Consider the following 15,045-nt stretch of genomic DNA (forward strand, 5'->3'; position numbering starts at 1 on the left):
GCAGAGCTTTCAGTGTTTATGGATTTGGGGATACAGGGGTTAGCTAACGTCAATTCCAAAGTGGTGAAGAAATCCACTCCTAAACTTTCTTTGATTGCGCTAGGTGATTTAAGAAATCTTTTCTATCCTTAATACTTAAATACCTTTGAACAGTTTATATTGCTTTTCTCTCTCTATCTCCCTGGCCTCCTCACTCCACAGAAAAGAGAAGCAATTGCTGTCAGAGAAAGGAGAGATGAGGAAGCTGAACCAATTGCTGACCCCTCACCTGGATGTACTCTTCAGTTCTGACAAGACTTCAAGTCTGCAGAAGTGTCTTCATCCAGAAACAACCATAAGTCAAACAGCACCCTGAGCAACCAAGAATTCATGATTCCCCCGACATACATTGACATAAATGTCCATTCAGACCTTCATACGCATCTTAACCGTATATTTTGGGCAGCCCACCCTAAAGCTTTCTCCATCAGTTAGGAACAGAGAAACCTGAAAAAATGTGAAGAGTCAGTTCACAGAAGTACTCTGAGTTTAAAAGTTTGATTTCTAACCTCATTGATCTGTAAAACTGGGCTGGAAAAATTTTATAACATTGCAAGAATGGAAGTAATATGAGAATGAAAAGTCACCTGAATATAATAGTTTCATAGTTTGGTTCTTTGCCAAAGATTTGAGTTGTTCCTTGTTTTATCTAAACTGGCTTGGTCCCGGGCTGAAAGGCATTGTAGTTCAGACTCAGTGCATCCCCTTGCCAACACTATACAGTAGTGGAGCTGTGCTGGCCAGCTGCAGACCCTCCCAGACAGGAGGCTCTCTGTGCTGGTGAAACCTGCAATGAATCCAGCCCTGTGTCTCGGTTTTCCATTGTATAAAATAGGAATATTTTATCCAGGGCCGCCCGGGGTGGGGGGCAAGTGGGGCAATTTGCCCTGGGCTCCGCAGGGGCCCCCACAAGAATGCCTGAGGCTTCCTCCCTGGCCTGACCCTGCCTCTATCCCTATCCTGGAGCCTAAGTGCATCCAGGAGAGTCGCTGGACAGCACTGCAGCGTGGCTCCGACAAGGCCTGAGCCCCTCTACACTCAGAGCTCTGCGGTAAGGAGGCGGGACTGCGAGCTCCAGGTTGAGGGGAGGGAGCTCAGGCCCTGCTGGAGCTTGCAGCCCCACCCCCTTACCACACGGCTCTGAGCAGAGAGATCAGGCCCCGGCAGAGCCACGCTGCAGCTGTCCAGGGACGCTCCTGGATGCGCTGAGGCTCTGGGTGAGCCAGGGGTAAGGGGCAGGGAGTCCTGGGGGCAGGGAGGGGGCAGAGGTGGGGGGAGGGGACAGGGAACGGAGGGGGTTGGATTGTGGGCATTCTGGAGGTCTGTCAGGACTCAGCTGGGGGGTAGATAGGAGTCAGGGGACAGGGGTGGAGTCCCAGGGTGGTGGTTAGGGATGGGGTCTCTGGGGGACGGTGAGGGAACAAGGAGCAGGATGGGTCGGGGATTCTGAGTGTGGGTGGAGGTCAGATAGGGGGCAGGGCCAGGCTGTTTGAGAGGCACAGCCTTTCCTACTCTAAAGTTCATTCAGCAGTTTGAGGCTTGCAGAAGAGCCAAGCTGTTAACTTTTCCATTAGGGCTACCATCCCTTTCACTTCTCAAATGCCAAATTATAGCCTATATTTAATTTTAGTACCATAGGGAGATTCATGTCAGGGGAGGGTAGCTTCATTTAAAATTAGCTACTGGGGGAGGGATCACATGAAAAGAGCAATATCCTTCCCAAGCCTACCAAGGGAGAACCCCCTCCCCTGCATTCCCTGAGGCTTCAGAGGGGTTAATTCAGTGGTTCTCAAACTTTTGTACTAGTGACCCCTTTCACATAGCAAACCTCTGAGTGCAACCTCCCCCCATATAAATTAAAAACACTTTTTTGTATATTTAACACTATTTAAATGCTGGAGGCAAAGCGGGGTTTGAGCTGGAAGTTGACAGCTCACAATCCCCAGTAATAACCTTGTGACTCCCTGAGGGGTCCCGCCCCGCAGCTTGACAACCCCTGGGTTAATTTAATTTTAGCATCTTGTGTCCAGTCACATGCATGTGCTATTTTGAGCATTTCAGTTTTCACAACATAGGCTCATCCCAGATTCTGGAACAAGCTCAAATGCTCAGTTCGTGGAGTATGTACATAAGTTATACTAAATACAAACCCACAGTAACTGTCTCCAGTTTGTGAGGGACCCCATGGAGCCAGTCTCTAGGAAACAGATAAATGTATGAAGGTTAAGTCCATTAATGGCTGTTAGCCAGGATGGGTAAGGAATGATGTCCCTAGCCTCTGTTTGTCAGAGGGTGGTGATGGATGGCAGGAGAGAGATCACTTGACCATTATCTGTTAGGTTCACTCCCTCTGGGGCACTTGGCATTGGCCATTGTCGGTAGACAGAATACTGGGCTGGATGGACCTTTGGTTTGACCCAGTATGGCTGTTCTTATGTTTTAACCTAAATGAACCCAAAGTTATGGAGACAGATATGAGTCAAGGAAGCCAGCGGAGTATCAGAAACCTGGAAAAATCTCTGACTGGATGGGCTCAGGTGTTTGGTCACAAGCTGAAGTGGTTCAAAAGTTTTGGATTTTTTTAAGCAGAATTTCTTTTTAATTGTTTCTTTAAACAATCAAACACAGCAAGCAGCAAATGTTTGGCCACACACTTCTGAAACCCCAAACCATATTCAGGTTTTGGCAGACTAATTTCAGCTTTTCAATTAAAAAAAAAACCACAACAAATTTTGAAGGAAAGCAGACATTGTCCGTGATTTTTTTCTGTTTTTTAAAACCCCCTAGTTTTCGATCCAGAAAAAGTTGACGGAAAATATTTGTCCAACCCTTTTAATGAGCTTTAGTGCCTTTTAGCACTAGCTGATGCTGAGAACCAGTGATACCTTGCAAAGAAGTTCTCTCAAAACTAGGTTTGTGCTGAGATGCGGAAGATTTATTTTTCCCAGGGCCGCTCAGGGGCGGCGGTGGGGGGGAAATGAGGCAATTTGCGCCATCCCCGCAGGGGCCCCCATGAGAATATGGTATTACAATTTTTTTTATGGAATGGGCCCCTGAAATTGCTTTGCCCCAGGCCCCCTGAATCCTCTGGGTGGCCCTGATTTTATCTACCATACAAGGGTGGTGTGAAGCTTAGTTAAGGATTGTATAGCACTTTGAAGATGTAAAGTTTAAGTTCTATGTATCAACATTATCATTTTAGCAGCACTTTGGGATGACTGGTATCCTTTCTAGCTTGATCCACTCATCTGCTTCCTAGAAGAGCTTATCTATAAACAGGAAAATAGGCCAAGTTTTTTTTAAATAGGAGACTAAAGCTAGGCCTTGTCTACACACAGAAAAAAAACCCAGTTTTAATGGTATAATTTAGCTATTCCAAAATACAGTAATTCCCCCACATGGACACATTGCTCACATAAACGCAGCAAAGAGTCCTGTGGCACCTTAGACTAACAGATGTATTGGAGCATGAGCTTTCATGTGTGAATACCCACTTCGTGGGATGCAATTGCTCACATAGCTCACTTTTATTCTGGAATAAAGTAGTTATTTCAAAATAAAGTCACTGTTATTCTGGAAGCGTCCAGATAGGGAATAGCTTATTCTACAAGAGCTCTGTGTGTAGCCACAGCCTTAGGCTCCTAAACCCACAATCAGGTACCTAAATACATGGCTTGATTTTCAAAAGTGCTGAGCACCCACACACTCCCACTGAGGAAGATGATCACAATTTGCCTTTCCATGTTTCATTTTCTCACTGGCAAATATTAGAAATGCCTACATGCACTCTTACACCCTCGGGGACGGAGGGTGGTATTTTCAAAAGTACCTTGAAAGTCATTGGGATTTGTACTCTTTCTACTCAGGTGGTTTCAAAAAATCTCACCATAACTAAAGCCAGCAGCTTTGATCTGTAGCCATTCTTTTCCTGTTGTCAAGGTTGATTCCCCACTCTGGCACTTCGAATGCAGAAGGTGGGGGCCCACAAGGATTCTAAAAATTAATACTGGCCACTCCAGGCTTGTATTAAACTCCAAAAGTTACAATTTCTCACTGACCTTGGTGGTGTAGATGCTGCCACCAACCAAATGCAAAAAAACCTCTTTGAACCCAGGAAGGCACACGTTGGATTCCTCCCTTTTGTGGGAAACCCTCAAGGCCTTTCACCACCACCCCTCCGGGGAAGAGCTGAGAAAGAAAACAAAGGAAATCAGCTGTTGCCACCAGCTAATTAAACAACATGCACAAACCTCTTAAGACACAAAAACCCAATCCTGTTCTTAAAAAAGGTAAAACTTTATTAAAAACAAAAAGAAAGAAAATACAGCTGGAACTTAGGCTATTGCTAGATTTAAAAAGAGCAAATATAATAATTAAGCATCAAGTATGGTTTTCTTGAGGTCCAGCTTAATGGTTAGAAGCAAAACAAAAGCATTTGGGTATCAGCACTGAGGAGTTCATAAGCCACAAAGAAATAAACTTAATTGCATCTTCCTAGATATTTCCTGATCTACTTACATAAACAGGATTTCAGTAAGTAGTTTCTAGGTATGATCTGATGGTTTTTCATACCTGGTTTAACGCTTTTTACAGCATAGTTTCAGCTCTGTCCCTACTTGTCCCCTCTCTGGAGATCAACAATAGACAGACAACAGGAAAGCTTTTCCCCCTAATTTAAAAAAGTTCTAGTCCTCCCATTGGCTCTTTTGGTCATATGCCTGTAGTAAGTGAAGGCCCTGATAAAGGCCCAGTATGAGGCCTGAGGCCTGAACTAAAATAATGGCCAAGACTTTGCTAACATAAAGCAAAGTGAAGCTGTGAGCCAGAGGCAGGCCCTGCTCACAGAAGCTGGCAAGGAAAGGGCTGATGCTGCAAGAAGATACGTACCTAAAAGGTACTGAACACTAGAGATCAGAACATTCACATGCTTGTACATTCCACACAGATAACAAGGAACAGGCTGACCCATCCCAATGACATGGGGTGAAAGGGTAATGTGATGGATAGAGTTGTTTTGATCGAACCAACATGTACAAGGTGAGAGGCGGCACCTTACTACATAGAGAGGTTGTACCTTGCTACGTAGAAGGGTTGTACCTCAATACGTCAGGAGTGATGTGTAACTTGTTTGTACCTGTGTATAAGAATGCATCCTTGGGGCGATGTCTTTGTCCGGCCGGGGGGGCAGTGGAAAGTCCCGCCACTGACTGCGCCGCGTCCATTGACCGTGGGTACATATTTGCAGTATGCCCTGTAGAGTAACAATCTGAGAGGAACTACTACTGTATCCAATACGGCAATAAACCTGGCCGACGTGCCTTCGTACCTTACTAGACTCTGTGGTCATTGGGGATTCTCTTCGGGTCTGCTGTGTCAGCTATCTGCGCAGAGCTGGGGCAGCACACAGAGGGAACACACGCACGCAGCCGAGTGATACCAACAAGGAGAGAGAGCAGAGCACCACACCGGTAGCATCCGACAACACACCTCTGACAACAATGTCCAACTCCCTTCCTTTTACCTATGGGCTTTTTAAACCCTTTACAGGTAAAGCAAGTAGACAACAGCTACTAACAGGGATTTTGTAGCTAACTGGCTGGCTGAGTGTTCATAAAAGGGAGCAAACTCCTCCTCCCCTTTCATTGATCACACCTATAGTGGTAGGGATATATTTTATGGAATTATAGTGAACCAATATTAACTGCAGTCTTGAAGCTGAACTTGAACAAGTAATTTCTCTTCATTTATCCAGGCAGGTAAGAGTACAATGTTTGTAACTGCTTTGATGGTATGAAAAGGCAGGATGAGCTGATGGATCACACATGTGACTACCTCAGACACTGCCTTTTGTGACCTTATACAAGTTACTTACATCAACATGGTCAGAAGTGGTCTTTAATTTTGCATGTCAATTTTTGGCTGCCTAATTTGAAACTACCATGACCCTTATTTGGAGCTGCATGTGCAAAGCACCTTTGAAAACCAGGCCTAAGCATGGATGTGGTTTGGGGGGTGGGGGTGTTGTCCCCCAAACTGCAAGCCTCAAGAAACTTTGGAATTTGCTCCCCTATTGTCCCCCCAAAAATAGAAGTCAAACTGTGCCTATGAGTCTAATATGTGTCAAGTTGGGAGCCAAAAATTGGAGTACCCAGAAACTGGCTTTATCTTTTCTTCTTTTATTTGCTGATCTGTAAAATCAAGCTAATACCTGCCTGCTTCACAAGGGTACTGAAGATTAATTAATGTTTATTAAAATGCTTTGAAGACAAAAAAAGTTTAAGTGTACTTTGCATGTTACATATAAATATTAGAGCTTTATGCAATTTTAAATATAAATGTATGTGCCAATGCACGATGTCTGGCCCAACCACCGGCAAATGAGCAGCAAACAGGCCTGTCAGAAGTTCCTGTATGAAAATATCAACCAAGATAATTCCCATTTGAGAATCTGGAAAAGCAGCTGGTTAGGAGGAAAGGGTGGAGAAGTGGCCCTCTGGCCTGATAAAATGAGTTTCCGTAAAAGAGGGACAAGGTGAGTGAGAATATCTTTTACTGGACCAATTTCTACTGATGAAAGAGAAGGGCTTTCACTCCACCAGAGCTGAAGGTCTCAAGAGAAGGGAGCTGGAAAGCTTGTCTCCTCTTTCACCCTCAGAAGTTGATCCAATACAAGCTCTTACCTCACCCACCGTGTCTCACACCCCCTGGGACCAACATGGCTGCACCACCACAGCGCCTCAAAAGCGCCTCTTCTTGGGAAGTGACTAGGACGCGGCAGGGTTGGTTGTGTCACAAGTCTCACCCCCGCCGCTGTTTGCCGGACTGGGGCTGTCACACGCGGGTGCCCCAGCAGGGGAGAAATGACCCGGGCCAGGCACCGCGCCGGGCAGCAGCAATACCCGCAGGCCCCACGGTGGCGCCTCCTCCCCTGCCCATCGACAGCCCCGGACAGGCCGCCGGAACCGCACGGAGCCCTCGGGCTGCCGCGTTGCCAGTTCAGCCCCCGGCGCTGGGAGGCTCCAAAGGCCCCTACAGGCAGCCCCGCCCCCCGGCTGCAGCGCCGAGCTCAGTCCAGGCGGGATCTGTAGCCCCGCCCGGGCTCCGAGCGCCTCCCGGCGCCACTGGGGGGCGCAGCGTCACCCCCCGGCTTCGCACGGGCGGGTCCTCGGTGAGGCAGAGAATGAATGTCGCACTCACCCCTCTCCCCTGACATGGTACAGTCTAGCTCCGCCGCGTGGCAGTCCGCGAGTCCGACGCTACCATTCCGGGCTGGGGGGTTCAACATCAGATACCGGTTCATATCTCGAAACTCTCACAGGGGCGCTGAATACAGATCGTTCCATTAATGAGTAGAGCCCTAGGGAGAGGACGTACTTTAACGTGTGCCCTTATATAGAATAACGTTCTACCGGTTCCCGGCCTTCCCCTCTCCTCCGTGGTAGAGTCCTAACCGTCTTCTATCGAGGTGGTACGGTCCGTTCGCCCGCCGCAGACAGCTCTGGGCGTTAGATACTTACCAGTGCGCCTGCGCACGGGCGCGTTTAGGTAACCGCAGCAGTCTCCTCAGTTCAGCGTCAGTCCCTTCTAGCGGGAGTTTTGAGGCGGGAACGGGGAGGCGACTCGAGCTCCGCCCTGGCAACGCACAGCGAATAACGGTCGGGGTGGGGCGGATGATCTCTGAGGCGGCGGGGGCTGCGCTTGGGGTGAGCGGAGGTCGAGTCCCGCCTACTGCCGTGGGGCTGAGAGTGGCTAGTTCCGTAGGCGTCGCTTCCGGCCTATCTCCCCGCGCAGGCAAATAGCGCAGCTGAGGCGTCTGCTCGGCTGAGTCCCGGGCTCACTGAACATTAGTTCGGCCTGGCTATGGCTAGGGCGAGTGCTCTGCGTAGCCAGCGTCATGGTGTGGTTAGGTCGACGTAACCCCAGCTGTTCTTCCATCGACCCTACTGCAGCCTCTGGGAGAGGTGGATTAAGGACAGCAGTCGAGAAACCCCTTCCATTGGCGTAGGAAGTGTCTACATTTCAGTACTGTGGTGGCACAGCTGCTGTAATGTGTAAACATGCCCTGCGAAGACAAATAGGATTTGCCCCTTTATTTCTTTAACACGTATCTTGGGAGGTGTCGAAATAAATACAGCGGGGCAGTAACTCTGGTTAGGGTTGGAGTAATAACGGAAGGATGCATACTTCTCAAGGCTCCCCCAACCCCATGCACAGCCCCACATTCTGTCTCAACTCTTTATCTCCCGTCTCCATGCCCTGTTCCATGTCCCGTGTGCTTGGAACCCTCCTTATCTCATTGTGCAAGATAAACAATAATACATGTCACACACACGTAAAGACAAAACATATCCTTCAAGATAAATCCATCCTCTGGGTGCATTTGTGCCTGATTTTTTTTAGTTGGTCTGTATAAGATTTTAGGTATAACTCCAAGTTGGCTGTGGGGCAGAGCCACATTATCACAGCAGCAGCACTGGAAGGCTCCCCAGAGAAGGGGAGTGTCTACACTGCTACACCTCTTAATAGGGTGTGGTATAGTTCCCCCTACATCCCTTGCTGACCAATAGGAAGGTACAGCCCTGGCTTTGCCTACTCTGCCAATTTTGAATTGCCATTTCCCCAAAGGGGAGCAGTCCCCTTGCCCTTTTGAATGCAAGGAATGCAAGATTATATGCATTTCAGGACAGTGAAGGGAGAATTTATTTTTAAAAAGTACAGAGAGAGGATTGTAACATGCCCATTCCCTTTTATATTATTTTTTCTTCCAGTATGTGCGGGGCAAGGGGCTTGTTCATGTTACTTCGGGAAATACTTCACCTTTTGTTATTAATATATTAAAGGAAAATGGATACAGATGACTAAATTTTCATAACTGGCAGGGGTAGGCAACCTATGGCACACGTGCCAAAGATGGCATGCAAGCTGATTTTCAGTAGCACTCACACTGCTTGGGTCCTGGCCACCAGTCTGGGGGGGCTCTGCATTTTAATTTCATTTTAAATGAAGCTCCTTAAACATTTTAAAACCCTTATTTACTTTACATACAACAGTATTTTAGTTATGGTGTTGGCAACCTTTTGGAAGTGGTGTGCCGAGTCTTCATTTATTCACTCTAAGTTAAGGTTTCGCGTGCCGGTAATACATTTTAACATTTTTAGAAGGGCTCTTGCTATAAGTCTATAATATATAACTAAACTATTGTATATAAAGTAAATAAGGTTTTTAAAATGTTTAAGCAGCTTCATTTAAAATTAAATTAAAATGCAGAGCCCCCCAGACTGGTGGCCAGGACCTGGGCAGTTTGAGTGCCACTGAAAATCAGCTTGCGTGCTGCCTTCGGCACACATGCCCATAGGTTGCCTACCCCTGTTATAGATTTATAGAAAGAGACCTTCTAAAAATGTTAAAATGTATTACTGGCACGCAAAACCTTAAATTAGAGTGAATAAATGAAGACTCAGCACAGCACTTCTGAAAGGTTGCCGACCCCTGGTCTAGAGAAAAGAAGTATATTGTGGTACCATATGGAGATGTTTCAGAAACAACTTCTTTGAATATTTTTCATTAGAAAGTAACATAAGTCATTCCATTTTATTTTTAGTTCCAAAGAACTCTGAAATTACACCAAAGTTTTCTTCCTTTATTTCCATTTCCTCTAGCCAGGAAGGCTCTTTGTCACATCAGTGCTCCCTCCAGAAAGGGAAACTTTGCCTAAGCCAATTTGGGCAGAGGGAATCTTCTGAGAGAAAAACAAGATTCTTCCTCTTTTATTGGGGAGCTAAGCACCACTGCAACACATCCAGCCCCTGCTGGTACATGTAGTGAAGGACCAACCTTAAAATCTGAATTTGGATTCTTATGTGATAGCACATCAAGATGCCACTATGCCATTGAGCTCCTATTAAGAGTACTTTATAATTACTTTATGTATTTCCACCCTGATGGTGTGTTCGTTTGCTTTTTTAGTACTGACTGAAGCCTTATTGCCTGCTCTTTCACAATGAAAGCCATGGAGGATCAAGTGGTGCAAGAAGAGCTAGGGTACCAGGATGATGAGGTATTTATGGATTGTGAAGAAATATGTCTACGTTCTGTCTGAGGGCATCACGCATAATTTTTTGTAGAAGAGCAATGTTTCTTCGGTGCAGGATCATGAAAGAAAATTGGAGGGTTGCAGGGTGATAAATTTGATTACAATCTAAAGCAAAGAAAATCTTGCTCCCCTGTGCCCTGCACACTCTTATCCTTCAAGATCAAGTGTTCTTTGTCAACCTCTTGAAACACACACCCCCAAATAAATTATGTAGGCTTACTGTTATCAGTACATGTTTTACTCTTAGAGTAAATGTGAGGAGATCACAAAAATCTGACTCTGAGTAAGGGGTCTTCAGTCTAAAAAGGTTGAGAAACGCTATAGTAGAGAGTTAGAAGGAAGAGTATCATAATATTGCTTCATTAGTAGAGTTTCTCAGCATGATTGGTGACTGTTTCTCTAGGTGGTTACACAATATGAGGACAACAGGAAATGCTGAAATTCTTTTGGTTCTTTCTTTGTTGTGCCTATATTGGTAGGTAGTAGGACATGTACTATTATGAAAAACAATCGAGATCTAAGGATTTAAAACGGACACATGTTAAATTAGACAGGTAACAAAGGGAGATATAGTTGGTGAAAAAAATGACCAAGATTCTGTTTTTCCCCCTGCCTCCTTTAGGAATCCTTGTTTCAGGATATTGACCTGTTACAGAAACATGGAATTGTAAGTATAAGTAACAGATATTATCTAGATAGTTCTTCATGGGATGTTATTTAGGAATGTTATCAAAAAATACTTATCCATGGTGATGTGCATAACAAACTTTCTCCCCATAACAACTTCTAAGTAAGGGCATATCTACGCTCTGGGCGCTACGGCAGCACAGCTACAACACTGCAGCTATGCTGCTGTACCCCTGTCATGTAGATGCTTCCTACAGTGATAGACGGGGTTATTCCATTGATGTAGCCATTCCATTTCCATGAGTGGTGGTAGCTACATCAATGGAAGAATTCTTCTATTAACCTAGCTGCATCTACACTGGGCATTAGGTCAGCTTAATTATGATGCTCGAGTGTACGAATTTTGCTATGTCAACCTAACTTCTGAGTATAGACGAGGCCTAAGAGATACAGGGAGGGCTGGACAAGTTTCATTTTTGATAGTTTACATATTAAGGGCCAGATTTTGAAAAGTGTTTACCACCCAGCAGCTCTTGAAAATATGGCCATTTATTTTAGTACCTAAATGAGAGCAGTTAGATAGTGAGCATTTGTTGACAATCTGTCCATAGATTAGTTTCTGCACCAGCCAATAACTATCTATAATTACGCCAATGTCTTCTCTAGCTCCTGCATTATACTGTGAGTGGCTTTGTTGTGCTGTTGTCAGAATGCTAGTGAAATAGGGAGCAGTTTTCTTGCTAGTTAAAAATTCTTCAGTAAACTCCACCAGTAGGCTTCTCTCAAACTGGAAAAAATAACTCAATGATTTATATTAACTGAGTACTTATTATACCCCTTTATGTATAAGACTCTTCTTCTTCATGACTGGCTTTTCTTCACCCATCCTTGTCGTCATAATATACACAAGATAAACCCAAGGAGAAGACAGAAGCTTCTCAGTGGGAGCAATTAAGTTATCCCTTATTCTCTCTAGTGTCATTTGCACACAGCTCCTGTGCATAAATGGGTGACACATCCAAGTTCATAGTTTTTACCCAAAGAAGGGACTTGTCTGGAGGTGACAGTTTGAAGCAGTGTCCATTAAACCTTCTGCTACTATTTTATCTAAGTAACCTGCTGCATTGCCTCTGTTCCATTACATTTCCACCCACCCAGGAGTATCTGTAACATATGACAACAAGCAAGTATATTCTTCCCTGGACATACTTAGAACAGTCAGAAACAACAAAGCAGTTAAATCTATTTCTTTCTTAGTGAAAATAAACATACATGTGAATGTACAATATAATGGGCTACAAAAACTTTCTCTACCTTCCAGTTGTAGCATTACATGAGCTAATGATCACAGAATGTGAGCTTTTTTCACAGAATGTGGCTGATATTAAAAAGCTGAAGTCCGTGGGAATCTGTACTGTCAAAGGGATCCAGATGACAACGAGGCGGGCATTGTGCAATGTGAAAGGCCTTTCAGAGGCCAAAGTGGACAAGATCAAAGAAGCAGCCAACAAGCTAATTGTAAGCAAATCACATACCTCGCATTTTCAACTTAGAACACTCCCCCCGCCCCCTGTAAGATACTTTGCAGCATTTCCCACTGCAAACATTAGAACAATCATGCTTACAAGTGATTGTGCTTATTAGTCTGAAGTCAGAGATACTACTTTATAGTCAATAGCAGCCAGACTGACAAGTATGATGGCCCTTGACAGGTTCAGACAGATGAGAGGTCAATGAGGAGAAATGGATCTTGGCTGAGGATATCACATTCTTCCTCAGTATCAGATCACACTGAATAATTTCCTTTGGTGTTCCCCTAGGAACCAGGATTCTTGACTGCCTTTGAGTACAGCGAGAAAAGGAAGATGGTGTTTCATATCACCACTGGGAGCCAGGAATTTGAGTAAGTTTATCTCTACTTAACCCTGCCGAAGCCTTGCCCAAAAAGTAATCATATTCTTTTTCTCCACTGGCCACAAAACAACTATTAGAGAGAAATGTTCATTTAGGACACAGTGGGTGTACTTGCAAAAAAGCAAGTGGAAGTGAGTCATTTAACCCTGCTCAGAGTAGAATTGGGTGGTGACACTGGTAAAAAGCCTGATTCCCGCTTATGCTGCAATCTCCACTCTTGCTACCACCTGTGGAACTGTAATTATGGTGAATTGTAGTAGGACCTAAATTTGCTTGAGTAGACTCAACCTTTTTGTATGCTAATCAAGCTCACACACAATAGTTTCATGTCAATAACATGCACCTCAAATCTAATTTTAAATAATAAAAGCACTAGCTGACTCTGTTTATTTTGCTTGAGGTTATGCAGGAAAACCTGAAAAAAATTCCCCAAGTTCATCTGCTTTCCCAGAAGTGACACAATATATGTGCAATATGGTGGAATGGTTCAGCAGCAAAACCTCCATCTGAATAAGAAAGGACTCTTCCTCAAAATGTAGAAGCAGACTGTTTGGTTCTTGCATGCACATGCACAAGGAGGGTTCCCTCCTTTGTGTGTTCTGCAGAGGTGCCAGGCACAATTACAATCCGGATACTGTCTTAACTGCCGTGACTGCTTCTTCAAGCACCCCCAGTTTGTTTACCATCCTACAGGGTACAAAGAGGAGGTGGGTGTCTTTACACACTGTCTCATACCAGACAGTAGAATAGCTGACTATGCAAGGCAGCACTCCTTACACCCTTCTAAGAGGCATTCCCCAGCCTGCCTGGGAGATTTAAGAAGCATTGTGTCTAAAACAACATTTCTCAAATGTGGCCACCAGCAAATTTTGTTGTGGCCACGACACCCTCCAAAGCATGGGTGGAGATTAGGACGGAGGGAAAGCAGCAGCCCCTCCTGCAGTGCCTAGCTGTTGCTCCTGAATAGCTGTTTCCAAGGGCAGCAAGATGCACTGCCTCAGTGTTTGTGTCGGTGCCACGAGCAGGGATTGGCGCTCTGCACTGTGGAGCCTTCTTGTGGGTTCCAGGCAGTGCCTCTGGATATACATGGGGCCAGTGTGTGTGGTGCCAGAGGCAGCTCTTGTCAGTGGAGGTGGCTGTGGCATTCAGTCACCAGGATGCTCCCCTGAGTAGCTCCCCCACTCCTGTCCGGACAAGGCACGGGGAGCCTGGGACTCCACAGGTGACTGGTGAGTTCCTGACCCACCTTTCCTGGGGCAAGTTCTTGCTGCAGGGCCTCAGGAGGCAGGAACAGAGAGAGAGGTTCGTCAGAGCGGCCATCAGCAAGAGTTGCTGGCCTCACACTGAGGCCACCAAAAAATTCGTTGTGAGAACCCCTGGTCTAAAGGAGTTATTTCTGGGCTGATGCAGCTCAACACTATTCTTAACAGTGATTTGTGCCTTAAAGATACATTCTGGATTTTTTTTTCTTGATGGGTAGTTCATGCAAAAGCAAGTAAAAATGGCTAAACATAAGCAGGAAATAAATAGAAAATGTGGTAAATTAATAGATCAGGGTTTATATCAATCCCATGACCACTTGTTGGTGGAGCCTTATCTTCTCAAAAATATTTTCTCTCTTCTATCTCCCAAATGGCCACTCTTGTAGATTTTCTCCTAAGCACCTGTAGAAGGGAAAGGGGAAGCTGAGACAGAATTAGGACCCTGTATACCAGGGATCATCTGGTGCCCCTGCACCCTATCACATCGTGGGTTAAGTACAGGGCCTTTTGGATGAGAAGAGATTTTCTTACAGTAGCAAAGATTTCCCTTTTGACGTTACTCTCGTGACTGTGGGCATTTCAATATGCTTAACTCTTTTTCTCCCTCCAGTAAACTATTGGGTGGTGGGATTGAAAGCATGGCAATTACAGAGGCCTTTGGAGGTGAGTGAATTAAATGGATTTTATTGAGTGGATTATCAGTAGAGTGCTGCAGCAGATGTTTAGGTTTTAAAGCAAGTGACATTATTACTATCAAATTCTCATCACGCTGGATCTGAAAAGGTGGAGGTTCAGGCTCAACTACAGTGGATGGTCCCTTTCCAGGGTTGACGTAAAAGGAAATAATCCCATCTTTGTCAGTGTTTTGCCATTGTTCTTCTTCAGTTGCTGCAGATGAGGGTTGAGCTGGGTAACACTCACATTTGGGGGCATGCTGGTTCAGTATCATATACCGTTATGAATAGTGTTGCTCAGGAAACATTTCTCCATTTTGCTTCTCCATTTCTTCCCAGTAATGAAACTTTGATGTGAGATTTCCTGCTGATACATACTCTTCTCCATGAAGAATCAAAATTTAAAGTTCAGCCCACAATAGACTATTGTAATTCA

General features: G+C 45.1%; 2 protein-coding genes across 3 annotated transcripts in view; both read left to right on the top strand.

Moving 5' to 3' along the window:
• The window catches only part of FAM227A (family with sequence similarity 227 member A), a 55,604-nt gene extending 54,720 nt beyond the window's left edge, over positions 1 to 884 (top strand). The window contains exon 17 of the mRNA XM_050917223.1: positions 202 to 884. Within this exon, the coding sequence (XP_050773180.1) occupies positions 202 to 355 (154 nt within the window). The 3' untranslated portion in view covers positions 356 to 884. The remainder of the gene's footprint in view (positions 1 to 201) is intronic.
• Positions 885 to 969: 85 nt separating this feature from the next.
• Positions 970 to 15,045, top strand: part of DMC1 (DNA meiotic recombinase 1) — a 44,935-nt gene continuing 30,859 nt past the window's right edge. The window contains exons 1-6 of one of the 2 annotated variants that reach the window (XM_050917591.1): positions 970 to 1,256; positions 10,006 to 10,096; positions 10,755 to 10,799; positions 12,131 to 12,277; positions 12,580 to 12,662; positions 14,546 to 14,598. In XM_050917591.1, the coding sequence (XP_050773548.1) occupies positions 10,040 to 10,096; positions 10,755 to 10,799; positions 12,131 to 12,277; positions 12,580 to 12,662; positions 14,546 to 14,598 (385 nt within the window). In that variant the 5' untranslated portion in view covers positions 970 to 1,256; positions 10,006 to 10,039. Of the gene's footprint in view, positions 1,257 to 7,575; positions 7,743 to 10,005; positions 10,097 to 10,754; positions 10,800 to 12,130; positions 12,278 to 12,579; positions 12,663 to 14,545; positions 14,599 to 15,045 lie in introns of those variants that run through there. The other variant, XM_050917586.1, reaches the window with a different exon arrangement.

Source organism: Gopherus flavomarginatus, chromosome 1 (assembly GCF_025201925.1).
Source record: "Gopherus flavomarginatus isolate rGopFla2 chromosome 1, rGopFla2.mat.asm, whole genome shotgun sequence".
Lineage (NCBI taxonomy): Eukaryota > Metazoa > Chordata > Testudines > Testudinidae > Gopherus > Gopherus flavomarginatus.